Source organism: Pieris brassicae, chromosome 7 (assembly GCF_905147105.1).
Source record: "Pieris brassicae chromosome 7, ilPieBrab1.1, whole genome shotgun sequence".
In the NCBI taxonomy this organism is placed as follows: Eukaryota; Metazoa; Arthropoda; class Insecta; order Lepidoptera; family Pieridae; genus Pieris; species Pieris brassicae.
The window spans coordinates 20,027,368-20,046,516 of NC_059671.1; the positions used below are offsets into that span (position 1 = coordinate 20,027,368).

At 32.3% G+C, this 19,149-nt stretch overlaps 1 protein-coding gene across 1 annotated transcript in view; it reads left to right on the forward strand.

Annotated features, from left to right (window-relative positions):
- LOC123711917 (elongation of very long chain fatty acids protein AAEL008004-like) overlaps positions 1–19,149 on the forward strand; it is a 35,781-nt gene that overhangs the window by 5,668 nt on the left and 10,964 nt on the right. Inside the window, exon 2 of the mRNA XM_045664780.1 lies at positions 13,362–13,427. Coding sequence (XP_045520736.1) covers positions 13,362–13,427 — 66 coding nt within the window. The remainder of the gene's footprint in view (positions 1–13,361; positions 13,428–19,149) is intronic.

The following is a 19,149-nucleotide window of genomic DNA, read 5'->3' on the forward strand; positions in this document are numbered from 1 at the left end:
TGAGCCTCTTGCCCACTTGACCGCTGATCTATAAAAAGAGTAAACCATAACTGGCGTTACATCACAGCGGATGAATGAAACTCATGTCAATACATGTTTCGAATAATTTTATAAGGTATGAAAAATTAATTGAACAGATTATAATCGATAAGTAGATGTAGGCGTATTAATTAAATATTTTTGCGGAAAATTATTCAAACATACATAAAAAAACACAATTTTCTTAAATCTTTATCGTTTTGTAAAAAAATGGTTATAATTAATGTCATTACATCCAAAAGAAAAGGATTATTTAATATTTTATTTTATAGCGGGTTTGCAATGTACGTCAATATCATTAAAATTATCTTCAAGGAAACAAAGCTTACTTAAAATAATAATCATTTAAAGTTTTTCAAACAATCTGTTAAAACTTTTAAGGAGGAGGCCCCCAAGTTCTTCTGGTCTGGTCTCGCCAAAGCTGACCAAGGCAATTTTTCCTACAAGGACTATGACTCGCTAGCCCATAACGCTAAAGAGAAAGTCGACCTTTTGGGTTACCTCTTCGCCTCCAACACAACTTTGTATTTTTGTATAGAACGGGCAGGCTCACCTGTTAAGTGATTTGTCGCCCATGGACACTCTCAATGCCAGAGGGCTCGCGAGTGCGTTGCCGGCGTTTTTTAAGACAGTTTTTGCCGTGTAAGTTACCTACTAAAGTATTACAGAACCAATTCAACTGAGAGTCCTTCACGAAAAGAGCGTGATTGCCGGCTTTTTACGAATTGGACAACATGTAACGATATTGATGATGAACATCAAAAGCAAATCCGCATTGTCTGTATAAACGCGATAAACTAAAAAAAATATGGATTTTCTTTGGATTGACATCTTTATTATGTAGTGTAAATACTGATGATTATTTAGGAGTACATTTGATGTAAATTGACGATATAACAATTGTTTTTGAAGAGATCGCGAAGTAGGTAAGTAAGAACTAAAACAAACAAACTCCATGCAGGCAAATCTTTGACCTGGCCTATTAAATATTATATACTTTACAAATACGTTATATATGGTGAAGAGATTATTCGAAACATTTACATTAAAATTAAGAACCTTGTATCTGCGGGTTGTGAAAGATGGCCTCTCACCATATGGTTGCATAAAAAAATGTGTCAGGTTCGGTGTTAATGACATTGATTATCTTTGATAATTTCATCATAATGCAAGTAATTACAATGGGTCTCACGTTGCAGGTATAATTATAAAACATATAAAAAACATGTTCTAAAAGAAGCTTAAAATAATACTTAGGTTTTCATACAAATATTTTGCCTACATATAATAATATATCTTAATCATATTTCACATATATGTATATTGTATATAGAACAAATCAACAATGTTCTTATAGTGCTTAACAAAATTAGTGGCCACATTATTTATCGACTTCTATGTCAGTTCCGTCTGGGGTGTCTCAAGGATCTCATCTAGGACCATTACTTTTTAACATTTTAACGAATGACAAACCCCATTGTTTTGAAATGGGCACCAGCTATTTTCTACGCCGTTGATCTCAAGCCCTATATGCAGATTCTAAATGTTTCTCACTGCGTCACCTTGCACACTGGACTCGTGGTGAAGATAAACTTCATGAAACTCAAATTGAATAAATGTCATATAGCAACTTTCTCGTATTAATTTAATCCACTTTATTTCCATTATGCTTTTGGCACTATAGTCTGGTCTCATTTCTACAGAATTCGCACTACAGGATTGATTCATTTTAAATGCGGTTTTTATTAAGTTTGTGTGGCAGTCTTTACTTAAAAGATTAGTTTCAACAAGACTCTCGCATTAAAAGATTTGACCTTTTATCACTTGTAGTGTATCTTTACAAGATGGTGAATAATTGTTATTATGATTACCTTCTTTTACTTTGTTATTCCTTGGGAGACACTTGCGACTTCTTCGATACACCACGTGAGTTCTGTGCCGTGACATTGCGTACGAAAAAATTTCAAAATGGATCTGGTTAGCACCGCTGCTTTTTAAATTCACATATCATTGTCACCCGTGTATAACCGGTATATACTATATTTTCATAGGTATTTGATTGTCCTCATTTTAACGTGTGTGATATTTGAAAGCAAAAATAAAATAAAATGTAAAAATATATTTTGAATACAATTTTCAAAGTAAGTACTATTTCGTTTTGTCTTTAAATTCATACAATATACTGGAGTACTTTTTCTTTTCTCTTTATCTGAATTGTGATTAAAACGATGCAATTAGAGTGATTCATAAGGGCGATACAGCGTTTTAAAGTCTACGCAACAGCTGTAAACCCAGCGTAACTACGCAAGTGTGACAATTGATATTTACAGAACACTGCCCTAAATTAATTAAGAATGTGCAATACACATAAAGGTCGCTTTAAACAAATTATTTGTAAAAGTTGCTTCACATAATTGTATGTTTAAACGTGGTCAAGGTCCATGATCGGCTTAATTTGCGTAAGACGAAATATTTTGATATATTTCGCAGATCCGGACTCATATCCGATCAAAGGTCGTTTCACCGCAAGTTTCACAACTGCGTTAGAATTTTATCACCAATTATTTATTTTTTAAAATTAATTGACAAATAAATCTTATGGGCTTAAATATAGGCTCTTTTTTGGATTTTTTTGTACAGCAGTTTCAAGCGGCAAGCGACTATATGATGAAATGAATTTTTTCTTAAATATACAGATTAAAGATAGCTAATATTTATATAAAGAGTTCAAGAAGCGCTAATTTCTTAAACAATAAAGTCAGAGAATAAGTTTTGTAATACAGCGAGAAAGCCAGCTTTTTAGGTACACTGCTCCAGGGACAACCGTTTTGGATTTGTTTTAGTGTTTTATTTATTTTTAAGAAGTGGAACTTTCTCGTTACGGCCAAGACATAATATACATAGCTTAAAACAAAGTTAGCACCGAAGTCACGATACATATAATTATAATAAAGCCTGTTTATTTTTAATGTTTACAAATATACAGTTTAGATTCGTTGTAAAATTGTTTTTTCTTGTTATCCAATATCCAAACTTCCTTCAGTACCATAAATCAGAACCCTTTCACAGGTAAAGGCCTGCTGCAGCTTTTCCAAATAACATATATTTCACCATTCGCTTCCCGGTAGCGCTTCTACATCTTTTCTAAGGCCTTCCTCCCCTTGGTTGTTTCTTAATACTTGTCTAGAAAGTCCAACTTTTATTGTCAATCTTGCTATATAGAGCATATGTAGGCCCATCTTCTGTTTCAGGTCATAATGTAAGGCATAACTTAAGTCACGCTACATAAGGAATACTGAAACGTTTGTGAACAAAACCATGCAATTTACACCCAAGGAATCTTCTTTCACGTTAAGTATTCATAAAAGACAGTAACCTCATATTAATCGCCTATTGTTTATCATTTGTATAATCAATAATTATAATTATTTAAGATCAATGTTCATATATTAAAAAAAAAATAATACCTTTAATTTGATACATATAAAATTCAAACAAATTTAAAAAGTTCAATCCCTGTGGACCTTTTATGCAGCATTTCCTAGCAGCTTTTTTTAAACATATTCGTTGCAGACTTAAATCTTTAAAATGGATTAAATTTGTTTTGTTTTGATAACTATATCATCGTATTTTTATCCGTTCAAGTAAATGTATTCAAATATTGTTGAAATTACTATGAGTTATTTAGTAATATGTCAGAGGTGATATGGAGAAGTTGAACTATTACGAACCAAATTTTTCCCAAGGACGTATAATTTTTCCATACCGTCTGTGTATACTGACTATATTTTGAGAGGTCGTTTGACAAGTTTCTGTTTTATAATCTCGCCTCCGCCTCCATACGGATTTACCTGGTTTTGACTTCCGGCAAAACATCCTACCCAGTTAGGTAGCATCGAGGTTTATATTGGAAATAATACAAGGACTTAACTTTAAGAATTTGTTTTTAGTTATTATCGTAGGTTAAGAATATTGTAACTGCTGTATAATTGTGTATTCAATAATAAGACAACAATATTAACGACAAAAATGTATTACAATTCCTTACATATGGGATGTATATGCTTAAGCAAAAAATTCTAAGTAGTATAGAACGTTAGGCACAGTTACCTCATACATACGCATTCGGTGAAAATTGTACAATATATTTCTGTGTTTTTAATTACATATGTTTAAAAAGATTATAAGAACTGCTAGTCTAGAGGTCTGTGAGACATCGTAATTGGTTGCCTTAAGGCAAAACAAACGATTATTATACAAAATCAAAACACAAAAGTATACTTATGAACGTCAACAGAAAAGATGTTAAATTGATTCTAAATATACATTTTTCCTCTCACCGCTCTCTTATTAATCGCTAAGTTTTGAGTCATACAATTTTTTAAGGCAGCATAAATATTTGAGCAAATCAATACCAAGGATCAATCAATATCATATAAACAATCGTCAAATTTATAAAAGGCTTTATTGATTACGGATATGAATTAAATTAAAACCAATATTAACCGGAAGACTTTAGACAAATGGATTAATCTGAATATATAAATTCTGAACATATTTGGCAAATGTTTTTGCTTAAATGATTGAACCGTAGTCAACGTAGTAACATTTAGCGATTATAAAATTATCGTTGGATTACGCAATTAAACTTAGTACCTACATTTTGGATGATTTTTTACTTTTCATAGTTAGCGAAAGATGACCACTTTAACTTGAAAGTTAATTTGACTTCATTAGTACTGTCTGCCATCTCGTTGCAAGTAGATATTTACACTCCACTTGATTTACCAAAAGGACTGTTTCTCTTGGACCCGTAACGTGGAGTAAGTAATGTAAATAATGTAAGAAATTCACGTTTATATCCGACAAAGTTATAAGTGCAGGTTTAGACGAACACAAAAAGCTGACGAGGTTTATTAAAATAAGTAAACATGGTCACGAGACTGATACAGAAATCTCCGCTCCTAGAGCTGTCATAATTAAAACGTTGTAATTAAACTGTTATATTATATGAATAAAATAAAAATAGAAAACAATCAGTAACAATCTGAAAACTTTCTAGGGCCTCAGATTCTGTATCTGTTTCGTTATCATTTTTCAATCTAATAGGCAAGTAGGTGAACCTGTGCCTGACGCACGTCATCGACTGTTAGGGTCTAAGACAAGCCGGGTTCCTCACGATGTTTTCCTTCACTGTTCTACCGAATATTAAATGCACATAAGAACAAAGTCCATTGGTGCACAGTTGGAAACGATCCTACGGCCTCAGGGATGAGATGTGATGATAAGAATTGGACGCTGAAACCACTAGGCCAACACGGCTCACAGTTATATGCATAGGCGTATAAGAAAACTTATATTCTAGTGAAGACCACCTCCAACGAACATATAGCAAATATAATAAATCAGTACATCTGTTTACAATAATAACAAATGCATGTCGTAATTTATGCAAGATGGATGTAAAAGAATAAAATGACTCATGATGATGAAGTTCCTAGAATGTTACGGTTGAATATTCATCTGATGTCTATTGATAATTATACTTATGTCGTAGGTACGTTGTAGGATTTGGCCTTTTTTCATCTAGTTAGGTATTGTATTAATGACTCACGGGAGATAGGCAAGGTCTTATATATCTAGAATAATGTTAATCTGTGAATCCGTGTATTTTTGTGATTACAACAATCCTTTGAAATACATCACAGAGTATATACGTAATAATAAAAAAATTAAATTTTGAGTTCATCAGGACTGGTCGCAATTGGTATCGCTGTCGCTATTGGAAGTTACGAAGAGCTGGCCGCTAGTTTTAGATATTTTAATCCTAGTCATTATAATAAATCGTGTATAGGACTTAAAACGCAACAGTCACAGCAACTTAAAATTTAAATGGTGTAACAAAATCATGAATACATTCGTCAAAATACCTTTAATAAAGGTAAAAATTGTACTAATTCTTGATTTTTTTGCCAAAATGAGTTCAATTGATTTTTATACATCAGTCTTTGTTTAATAAAATCCATATCCATCATTTTTGTTATTTTATATAAGAAAAAAACTAACGAATTTGCCTGGTAAATTCACTTAACACCCAATAACACTTAATATCGATAACATATAAATGTCTATCTTGTTTATGAATGATCTCGAAATAAACATATCATATAATTTACCACGACTATGTAATAATTACACATGACTTAAAGGTTTATCGAAGCAACAATAAATATACTTCCAGTACATATACTATTCTTTACACTTCAAACCACGAGTCGACACCAAATGAAAACAAAAGACGTAACGTGATTCGTTTGTTTGTGATTTGTCAAAAACATCGTGACGCATGTCTGTGATTGGACCAGAAAAATTGTTCACCACTCCACAGAGGAGTAACAGACCATGGTTTATTCTTTTGTTTTACTTTCACCTCGTAACTATATCTACACAGGTGTGTCAGTCAGTGAAGTTAGAGTACTTTCCAGCAGAGAATTTGTTCCTCATTTTAGTTATTTATTCGAGACTTTATTTTTCTAAATCTAGATCATACCACAGCGCTTCTTCTTTTGCTTTTGCTCTGTTGGTAAGTGCTCTGCTAACTTCACAGACACTAATTGCTGTGGGCTATCCTGGAAAGACTGCGTCTTTAAATAAAGGACGACGTATACGCTATAAATCTTAGAATAATTACGTTTTGACAGATTAAACATTTAATTCAGTTCATCTGTGGTCCGAATGACACGGTATTTTATTATAACGGATCTATTAAAGTGTTGTATACAGATAAAGCATAATTATCTTACAAAGTTTACGTCTTAGGTCGACGTGAACTTTGTAAGTAACTATACTTATTGCAAAATTCACACTTTATTAATATAGCAATTAAATATACTTTTATTATTCTACTCTATTATATAGTATAATTGCTATTCTTAACTGTTGACAATGCAAACAGGTTTTAGAATTGATGGTTTTGCGTCATGGTTTAGATTAAACTTGCTTGAGAACAACGAAAAACGGACCAGCTATGTAAAACTATTAATAATAATAAAAATCGTTTATTTGCCAAGATAGTGGTACAGTGGTTAGATCGTTCTATTACAAATATCCGCACAGTCAGCCATATATTCCATAGGCATGCAAATGTCATATAAATTTTAACAATGTCTTAATAATTACATAAAATAATGTCTAGGTTAAATTGTTTACAATCGGTGTCAAATCTATGGTCCAAATACTAGCCAACGCTATAAATGGACTTTGCCTTTAAAAAATTTATCACCTGCCCCTTGAGAGAATTACATGGCAGTGATCTATAACTTCTAGGAAGGTGATTAAACAGTTGGCACAAAATAAAATAGGGTAGAAAAAGTTAGAGAAGGCCTTTAACCGCATCTTATAATAGTAGAAATTTTATTTATATCTATTTTTTGTTAAATGTATGTCAATAAGATGTGAATGAATAAAGGCTACTATTATTAGAGATTGGCCTTACTATTGCCATTTCTATAAAGGGGTAACTAAAAGATTACACATTATGCAAGCAAATCTTTGTCATTTTAATAACAGTTTGCGGAACAATAGTCTCGTTGTATGTTATTTGTCTTAACACATGCTTAGCTAAGTACTACTTTAGTAAAGTGCTGTGGAATTTTTTAAGAGTGTTCAATGACACTCACAAGTTATGGCAAAAATACTCAAATATCAAGATTATAGGTTTTAACGGTTTATTTATTCAATGAGGCAAAGTTTGTGATGGTTCTAGAGAATTCGGAAAGCGTGGAACTTTTAGTTTTATTGAGAACCAATATTTAGTTAATTTAATTTACAGACCCACCAATTATATATATATTTTTAAACTTGTCTTAAAGAAGAGAAGAGAGAAAGAAGACCCTGTAGGTCTTTGGCTAACCAGAGACACTAATGACTGTATAATTGTCTATGCTCTTTATACTATTATACTCAATTGACATATGTTTATATTATGTTATCTACGCTCTCGTCAGGTCTTCATTCAACTTCATTAAAATAGATTTAATTTATTTTTTACGGCTTATTAGTAGCACTACAACAACAAAAGAAGATGTTCTCGATATAGAAATAATTTTTATATTGGATACTAGTGTTGGCCTAGTGGTTAGAGCGTACGACTGATGTGGTAGGTTCGAACCCCAGCTGTGCTTCTATTCATTCGTTGTGCGCATTTAACATTTTATCGTATGGTAAAGGGAAATATCATGAGGAAACCGGGTAAGTCTTGACCATGGCCCAGAAGCCTGATCACGAATCTGGAACAAGACTCAAACACATTTTGTTTAGTGTTTAATAATAATAATATATTTCTTTTAGTCAATTCATGACCGGCTTAAAGAGATTGTCGGCGGTAGCTTTATATTCTAAATCATTTATTATTCTAAAAAGGCCGGCAACGCACTCGCGAGCCTGGTTGATTGTCAATTAGCGCGGTGTCACATGATGTCAGTTGAGCCTCCTCCCAGCTCGCAGGTTCTATAAAGAAGCTAATAGTTATTTTGTAATAAAAACTCGTATAAAATTAGCTCTCGAAGTAGGCTAAACGCTGTATTTGTTATTGGTTTCGTAAGACACAATACTCAAAATACCTACTTTAAAAGTTGTTCTTACCCAACATTAAGGTCCCGCATACATTGAATTTTATTGGACAGTGTTTGGATTAAAAAATCTCAAACAAACAAACGGATTAAAAACACAGCTTCAAAATAAAAACATTTAGTTATTTACTATATAGATGCCAAATAATAATTATAATATGTTCGAGCCAAGGCTGTACATTTTTCTCACTCAGCCTTTCTTAGTTGTATAACCGTGGCGATTTCCTAAATCGTTGGAGTTACGCCCCAAGAGTATAGCCAGTCGCAGGCACTCTCTTTAACTGTTATTGCATTAATTCGTTTCATAGCAATTAAAATTTCATTATTTCGCATATATTGTTGTACCCGAATGGTTAATTACGAGTAAAAATAAAATAATCTATTATTTATAGCACAGAGACTCTGAAACAGTAAATAATATATATTGTCATATAATATTAGTAGTTGGCAACTTATAATTATTTACATAATTCTAAACTGTCACCGTGACCACGCACGCTGAAAAGCACGCGAAACTTCGGGAAAAAAATTAGAATTATGTAAATAATTATAAGTTTTTAATAATAATACATAGCTTCAATCCGTTCAAAAATTGTTTTTCTTAATGTGTAACAGCTATGTCAACAAAAGACAATACTATATTAGTAGTTAATTTGAAACGTAGCCCAACTAACAATACATAACTTCTTTGATAAAAATATAACATTATGTAGTGGTCAGCCAAAGACAGTTTATATACCTTAGTTTATATTCCGAAGAGTTCAAAGACTTTATTATACAAGAATTTACAATCTCCACCTTTATTTGGTGTAGGTTGAATATATAAATCCGCTATTATTATGCTGATATAGTACTCAAGTTGTGTGTTGCAACACTTTCTGTTTTCGGACATCCGAATGACCTTGGAACGAGCCAATCGAAATCTCTTTTGGTATGCGATAATTATCTCAGCGGCTTTGACACGTAAAGTGTGTTAGTTGGTCCGTTTTTGTGATAACGGCTGTCACCCCTTTTCATGGAGGTAATTAATATGAATAACAGTGTTCATAGGTTTCGTTTAATACGTTTACTATATGAGCATTCTATAACCGAGTTGGTAAATATATTTACGCAATGCTTTGATTGGCTGTTTATATGTAGATATCTGTGATATTTTTTTCGTAAGAGACCATTAAGCGGAGATATACCTTTATTATAGATTAAATCTTTAGTTCTAGATGGTCAGAAGGGTGACTAAATCCAATCTCCCCAGCTCTAATCATCAAAGTTAACAGAAGAAGTCGAGAGGCGGACCTTCCTAATTGGTGGCGTCTTGCCCCATATAACCCTGACGGTATAAGCTAATAAAAAAATCGATTGTTAGGGGTATGAACAAACGTACAATAAAAGATTTTAGGCGGAATTTGAAAGAAATCTTGGTATCAGCTAGTTCCTCTACTTGTAAAATAAACAAAAAGTACAATACCGTGAGAATATCAGTGTGAAGTTTCCAATTGTATGTTCTAATTAACGTTGCAAGTTGACATTGGTAATAAATACAATAGCACATTCCTGTCGAATTAACATTTTTGTTGCGTTATATTCGTAGCGTCCACAATCGGATCAAGCGTGTAGTGCAGAGCAGATATTCATAGGGTTTTCTCATAGATTTCAAAATACTGGTTCCAGTGGTGCCCCTGCTACATTTTAATCATATTCCCAATCTAAGAAAGTGAAGATTAAATCTTTGGAAATTTGGGATGCGTGTGAGTTCCAACGAGTTAACAGTTTTCGATAAAAAAGAGAACTGTGTGCAGTAATGTCAAGTAAAGCTGGTCAATCAAAAAAGGTGTTTACATCAGATTTTTTTTAACATTTACTCACAGCACATGATCCCAATTATTCTCCCTGTTTTGTTAAGATAACTCCACATAAAAAAACTTGTGTTTATTCAATTTTCATGGATGTATTTCCAGAAAAATAAAGAGGTTGACAGCCTATTTTTTCGTACTGGACAAGAGGTCCAGTGTCCCGTGGACCCCAGGGAATAGATTTACTTTTAAAGTATTTTCTAACAAATGTGAGAAAACTTCGTATGATGCGAAGTTTTAACACTCCATGCTTGTATAGTCTTTAACCTTGAACTTAGTAAATATAACACATACTTACTAGATTTCTATAGTAGTGACTCAATATTTACCAAATTTTACAATTAACAATTACAATGACGTTGTAATTAGAACAAATAGTGTATAATTTGTAATTTTCAAAGATTGCGGTAACTAGTTCAAGTTCATAGTTATTATTAATTTAATGTTTAGCAACATATACCGAATTAGTACAATTAATAATTACAAATTTATGAAAGTGAATTTTGGTTTCTCGTACACACTTCCTTCTTTACCTCACGCACTAAATAGGTTACGAAATTTTATTTAAGATTCATATTTTTGAGCATTTACTTTTTTTAATTTATTGTCGATGTTAGTTTAGATTTAGTTACTATATTTCTAGAGTGATTTTAAATTTTCTGTTTTTTGTTAATGTTCTTCCGTACCCTCAGTGCGTATTTCCCTTTTTTTTTTCCTTACTACGGTTGCCTTGTCGAAATCGCTTGTAAAGATAAGGGCACTTATTGTCTAATAAGTTATGTCATCTGGATTTTTATATGTATGTTTAAGGTACTGTAATTAAATTAATACATATATATAGAAAATATTGTATAACAAAAGTTAAAGCATTTTTTTATAGTAGCGTTTAATTCGAAAACGTTCTTCCGCTCTTGTGTCTTCTCTATTACTGAAGTTATTCTCGGGAATTTCTTGTAATCCAATTGCACAATTAACTTGTGGGTGTGGGCGTGGGTGTTTCGTACTCAAGATATTTTTGGTCTACCGGTAAATGCTTATTATATTATAAAATTTTGAGGGTATTTTATAGAAAATAGTGAACGACGGGAAAAAGAAAAGTGAGTGCTGTGTACAGATGAAGAAGATGACACTGTATTAAGTGTTAAGAATTATTAATTTAATTTACATACATTTTGTGGTTTTGGACTTTGTAATTAACATTTTATATCTGAAGCCATAGATTACTTATTTAGTTTTAGGCAACGCCTTCGAATCAGGTGAATCATACAGATACAGCAATTTATAAATTTATTTTGTAGTGTAATCCTAAAATTCTATTGACAATTAGTTTTATTATTAAGTTCATTTAAAAACATGTTTATGTAAACAACTTTGTGGCTCCATAAAACCCATATTAATATTTACTCGAGGAAAAATATATTTTTTAAATCTTATTTGAATGAAGTTTTTGTGGAACTTGGAACTGTTTAAATTTATTTGTTTACAAGCAAAGCAATGGAGAGACCATTGCTTAACGAAACGGCTTAAATATACGAAACGAAATATGGCGGTCACCTTTCCATCACCTTTTACAAGCTGATGGAAAGATGATGAAAGAAGCGCAGGCAATGTTGAAATATAATGTCCGTTATAGGACAGAACAAAAGGAGAACATAGCAGAAGGTTCTACTACCTTGTGGTACTAATTCTAATGGGTAGTGGTACGAACCCTAACCGGTCTCAGACGGAATGTTACCTCCAAATGCGACCTTGTTAGAAATACCCAATGTAGTTTCGGTGACTATTGCTAAACGTATTCTCTGACTAGAAAACTGGTGAGCTCTGCGTTAAAAATCAAGTGTGAATACACATGCCTGTAAAGAATTTGTGACAATAAATACGATTTAATCATTAATTTATACAACGCCAGATTCGGAGTTGAATCGCGAGAAAAATTTCTCAATTGTTAATGACTGTAATTAGGTAAATGACATTAAGGAATGTAAAGCAAGTAGAGGGGAAAAATATAATAATGTTCACTGAAGGCTAATCGATGTTGTAATCAAGCTGTGTGTTATAACAATTTTGGGTGCCAGTTTTTATTAACAACTGAAGGCATAAGTTACTCTGCTAAGGTAAATATATAAAAATATGGTTATATTTATTGTTTGAAATGCCTCGCCTCGTTTTACGAAACCAGGGATTTTAATTTTCATATATCGTAATTTTAACATCGTCGTTATATTTTATTTAGTAGTACACTTGTTAATATCTTGTATGTTTATTTATAGAACTTATAAGGATTTATATATTAGCTTGGGCTGATCAATTTTAATAAAAGCATTGTTACCGGTCTCATACCTAATCCGCTGTTTTGCAAAAATATACTATTGCTTAAGAAATTACTAGTAAATATAATATATAATATTTTACGGAATTGTTATGTCTTCATACTGTAACCATAATTTACTTTGTATTTCTAGGAAGACATATATATCTATACAATTTACATTATTAGATTTATTTCCTACGCTACAATACAATTTGATTTATGATAATAATAATCAATAATTATTGTCTGTGGAAGAGAATAACGATTTGTTTATCATTTTATTACGTTCATGCCCAATTTGTTTTGTTATGTCTAAGTTCAATTTACAAGATATCTTAAACATTGTTACGTTTTAAATTTACACAATACAGTTAATATTCGGGTGTCAGCGACAATTATTTTTTCTTTAATATCTATGGTGTAATAATTCGCTGCTATAAACAAAAGATGTTCTGCTGTTCACCAATTAGATGTGTTTATGATTAAGATTGATGTACTTTTAAGTACTGAAAAGTTCTTTTTTGTCTACAGGTGCTAATTTGGGATACAACATGTCGATCGTGGATTCGTACAATCGGTTTATGGAGAGGAATAGTGGTAAGTGGTTTTTAAGTACATATATTTTGAATGTTTAATGCGTGCAGATTCGAGTATGTGTATGAATATTTTTTTTTACAATCAGTGTTTACTAGTGGCTTTAGCGTGTGACTCTCATCCCTGAGGTCGTAGGTTCGATCACCGGCCGTGCACCAATGGACTTTCTTTCAATGTGCGCATTTAACATTCGCTGGAATGAAGGAAACCATCGTGAGGGAATCAGCTTGCCTTAGACCTAAGAAGTCGACGGCGTGTGTCAGGCACAGGAGGCTGATCTGATCACCTACTTGCTTACTTTATGGATATACTACACGCAGACAATCTATAATTATAATTATATTTAAGCGGTCAATACGTTAATAAGAATTGTATTAAATAAAACTAGCTGTGTCAACTTTATTAATATGTCATGGCTGGATCGTAAAAATGATCATTGCGTGAACTAGCCAGTTGAAGTCGTTCATTTCGTTGAATCGTCGAAGTTTAACGATATTTCAATTAAATTTTGCCCATATCGTAAATGTAAGTCCAATTTCAGATGTATATTGTCAGCTTAAAATAATAACCTACCTTTATTTACATTAAGTTTTATACTTGTCAATGAATTATTCATATGAAATCGTTTTAGTGCATATTTCGGTTAATGAACGCCAGTTATACGTATTTTTTAACTTTGTCGAATAATGTTACTAGTTTTCGATTTTATCACTGAAGATAAAGATCGTGTGGCTAAACCATAATGGTTTAAAATATGAACTTATAATTAACAAAAAATTACTGGTAGTAAAGTTCGCTTATTCACAAATCTCAATGACACTTATGTTATTGGACATTATCGGCAACGAGAATCTTAAATTATAATTAATGAGTGTGTTAAAAACTAAGGGGTCAATATCTTCTTATCCGGTACACTCTTGACAGAGCGGTCGTGATCGCTATGTAGTAGTAATATTAAAAGGGTCAGATGTGATGCGCTTCACGACGTTTCGCCATTATTGCCTATTAGAAGCATCCTGCTGCACTCATTCAGTGTACCTCCTACGGCAGACTTGATCTGGTCAGTCCAACGCGTAGGTGACCTTCCGCGCGGTCTAGTGCATTCCACCTTTCCTTGGACGACAGGACGTTCTATGGACTGATCACCACGCCGAGATACGTGTCCGAAGAATGTAAGGATGCGAGTTTGTACTGTTGAAAACAGACGCTGCTTAATACCGAGTTCTTGAAGTATCGAGTACATTTGTATGAAACTCGGTCCACGAAACCCCAAGCATTCTCCTCTAGCACCATATTTCCAGAGCGTCTATTTTCTGTCTTTCCACATCTCGCAAGGTCCACGTTTCAGCCGCGTACAGAAATATGGGGAATATAAGTGTCTTCACGAGCCTGGTCTTCGTGGCTTTTGTAATATCAGGGATATTTCGCCATAATGTATGGATTCAAGTGTGCGATTCTAATTATTACTTTGAATATTTATGTATAACTAATGTTAGGTTACATAACGCACGCATAGATATTTTTTTAATATAGCCAGACAATTCAATAAAACGATTGGTCATTCTATAAAATAAGGTTTCATGAAATGATTAAACAATTTTACCACACCTAGTATTAGAATTTGACGGGATCGATTGTTTTGTTCAAAATGTAACCTTTTGCAATCCCAAAGTATTCGTATACATAATACTGGCAATAGAAAATAATAACCCACGAACTATAGTCACGATGTTTCGTTCTGACGCAACTGAATAACTATTTCGAACAAATGCTATCAAAATAAACTACTGTATAGTTTTTGCAATATTCTTAACCTAGTATAACCTAATAATAATATAATAAATAGAAAATTAAAACAACTAAGAATAACAATATTAAAATAATACATGGAAAATTAATACAAATTTAAAAAGTTTAGTGCCTGTGGCAATGTCCCTTTAACGCTGGCAGCATTTTCTCGCTGTATTGCGATATTTATTCGAGGAAAGCATGGGCTCTGGGATTAGAGCCTGTGACCACCCCACCGCCCAAGAGCCTCTCCAAAGGGAACAAAGTATTTGTTTTATTTAATATCGTTTTCATATAATCTAATTCAAAACCTCAGAGACATAGCTAATTAGTCATTTTAAAAAGTGAAACGTCTTACTCTCTGGTAACACGCGTACGTATCGCAATACAGCGATGAAATGCTGTCAGCGTTAAAGGTACACTGCCGCCACAGGGACCAAACTTTATAAATTTGTTTTAATTTTCTTTTTATTAATTTTTAATCATTAGTATTAATATATAGGTTAATTAATTGTATAATATTTGTGTGTTGGATATAATGCATTTTTAATGTTAATCGAAATCCAGTATTTCTTTTTATGGCGTATGTCATTAGAATTATTATTTATCACAACTATATAGACTGTTACCCTGTACGAGTTAAGATAATAAATAAATTAAATTGTTTAAGAACACATTTTATACTTTATTTACTTGACGAGTTAGTTATTATTACCGTTTAACTTTTCGCAAAATCCGGATACATTAACGAGTTATTATTGCTTCATTGTGTATATTAATATAATACAATTTATACAATTATAAGTTAGGAATAGGTTAGATAATTTACTCAATAATTATTTATAAATTTATTTATGTGATATGTAGATTTCCTATAATATATTATGAATGCAAAACCTCGGATGAAGCAATTTCCCCATTATTTTTCTTACTCGGAGTCGTCTATAAAATTAATTAATTAGTATAATACGCACTTGCCTGATTAGTTAACAAATGATTTAAGCCTGTAGTATGCATCATACATATTAAGCATCTAGTTCAGTAATATATTCTAATTGTATTTTTTTCTAACAGTAAAATTCACTAAAGAGAGCGTACATGACTTACAATCTAGCTTATACAATAAGTATGGCTAATGTAATATTATGTTGACTTAAACTTATACAATACTAGATAGCTAACAGTTAGAAAATTAGTTTTATAAAATAAATCAATGGCGCTACAACCTTTTTAGGTCTGGGCCTCAGATTCTTATCTGTTTCATGATCGTTCAGCCTTCTGTGCCTAACGCACGCCGTCGACTTTTGGGTCTAAGACAAGCCGGCTTACTCACGATGTTTTCCATCACCGTTCGAGCAAATGTTAAATGCGAACATAGAAAGAAAATCCATTGGTGCACAGCCGGGAACGAACCTACGACCTCAGGGATGAGAGTCGCATGCTGAAGCCACTAGGCCAACACTAATTAATCTAGTGTTCTATAATTTGGCACTATGTTTGTGAGTGTTATCACACTTGCACTTCATACACTAGTTTTAGCAACAAAAACGTTCAGTTCTCTTTCGGCGACTTGTTCCTGTTGTATCAAGAAGTTAGATTGCCTCAGTAATAATACGTATTATTACGTAGGTACGTTTGTTACTTATAAAACATTTAAAAATATTCACTCAGTATACAATTCCCGTTAAATCTTACTTAATATCTCTAAGTAATGATTTATAAACTAGCAAGTGTGAACTCAAACAATGTGATAACCAATTCATATGACACTCATCATCGGATCAGTACTGAGGATATTTACAAAAAAGCTATTTAACAAGTAAACTTTTGTTCCTGCACTTATATAAAACATAGTTTTTAATTGATATGAATAAAACTGTTTATTTCCAACAAAACGATGAGCACATTGCTGACAGAACAATATTTACATAACACTTGCGTCCTGTACATATTTACTTCGAATCTTGTGGTTGGAATTCGTATGCGCTATGAACACGACAAATGTTTACTAATCCTATAAGTTTAAAATTATTTTGAGTAATTTCTAAAGGCTGCAACGAATCGCTCGGAATTACGATAAAATATTACATATATCACTTATAAAACATAGAAAACAAACATATAAATGGAAGCAAATACTTACTTAAACCAAGACTTATAAACTGACTAGCTGCCCCCGCGAACTTCGTTTCTCCTTAATGTGTGTTTTAGTTAGCCTTAATACCGTGACACGAAATAATAATTTCACGGTATTTCGACTTTTTTACTACAAAATAAATTTAATTTATACTTTAGCCTCAATAACTCGTGGTAATCATGATATTGAATTGTAGCTCATATGACACGTTTGTCGGCTTACCATAGCAGTGCCATCTATTGATTACTTACTGAATCCAGTCGAAAAGTATCGACATCTGTTAGAATCTTTTGGAGTTAACAGATAATTGTGACTGTTAATTAATTATAGACAAATAATTTGCAATAAAATAAAATTGCGACTATTATTAAAGATCTAAGCGATCCTATCTCTTAAGTTGGACCAGACTGCTCACGGTGTGCCAATTTAATTTATATCGGTTAAGTAGTTTAGGACTCCATCGCGGATAAACATCGTGACAGGAGATTTATATATATTAAGATAAACCGCACCAGGAGGTAAAGTCTGTGAGGAGAGAGAAGAGGAGTGGCAATCATTGGAACTAATACAATTTAGTATACAAAAATTATATATTTTTCAATTATTTCGAGATTACTGTCGAACTATAAAGACGTAAGTGTTGACAACAAAAAAGTCGTTGCAACGATTCCATTTCCGCACATCCTCTATTCATATTACCTTATTAACCGTTTCGATAATAATTGTCCTCACAGCGTAAATACAATTTGACAGACAAAGACAAAAAAGATCAGTTTAGACTGTAATTAGATTTGTTTTTAAAATGAACGTAGTTTTGCTAAGTTAAATCTAAGACCTTATTTATTTTTATATGATACTATACACACAGTGTTGGTATAGTGAAAATGAATGTAAAATCAAACCACGAGGGCGATGTATTTAATTCCCGGCTGTGCATAGTTTTCTATTCAATTAATTGAAGAAGGCGGAAAACGCTTGCACCTACCGTGAAAGAAAACATCGAGAGGAACGAGCTTAGACCCAGAGTACGAAAAACATACAATTAGAGATCTGATCCCTACGAATATGATTAGTTAAATTAAAGCTGCTTTATAAACTTATTAATACATACATTGTTTTTATAATTTATTCAAGATTTTATTAATAATCCCCATTGCTTCCTGCGCAAAATGTAAGTACTTATCTTATGCAAACTATGTTAATAATTATTTATTCTAATAAATTTTGCCCTGAAAATTCCGTTTTTCTTACTACTATTGGCGGAGCTATCTTTTCCATAATTTTGCAATTACTTATCATTCATATTTCGCTTTTATGATCACATTTTTAAGTTTGTAAGAATTCTATTATTTAGCAATAGTTATAAAGCATAAAGACAGTTGTGTTTTTCGTGTCTTTCACTGTCAGTGTCGTTGGGAAACCTTCTGCAATTAATTAAGTATATAAAAAAACCAAGCAATTATTAGTTATATTGTTCTATTTACACAAAAAAAAATAACACACAAATACAAAGTGTCACAAGTGTTAATTCATGGGAAATAACGTCGTTACTAAATAATCAAATAGGAAATGTAAATATAATAATCGTGAACGTTTGATCAACGACCAAAACTAATATTTATGCCTTGTACCCACAAATTAATTTGCGTAGGATTAGTCGGTAACAAATTATTTTTGATCATCAACGCAAACATTTACTGATCAAGTGTAAATTAAGTTGCTAAAAGATTCCTTACAAATACGATTGAGTGTGGCGATGAATTGCCAGTTTTTCCTCCTTGATTTAAAATTTGTAAATTA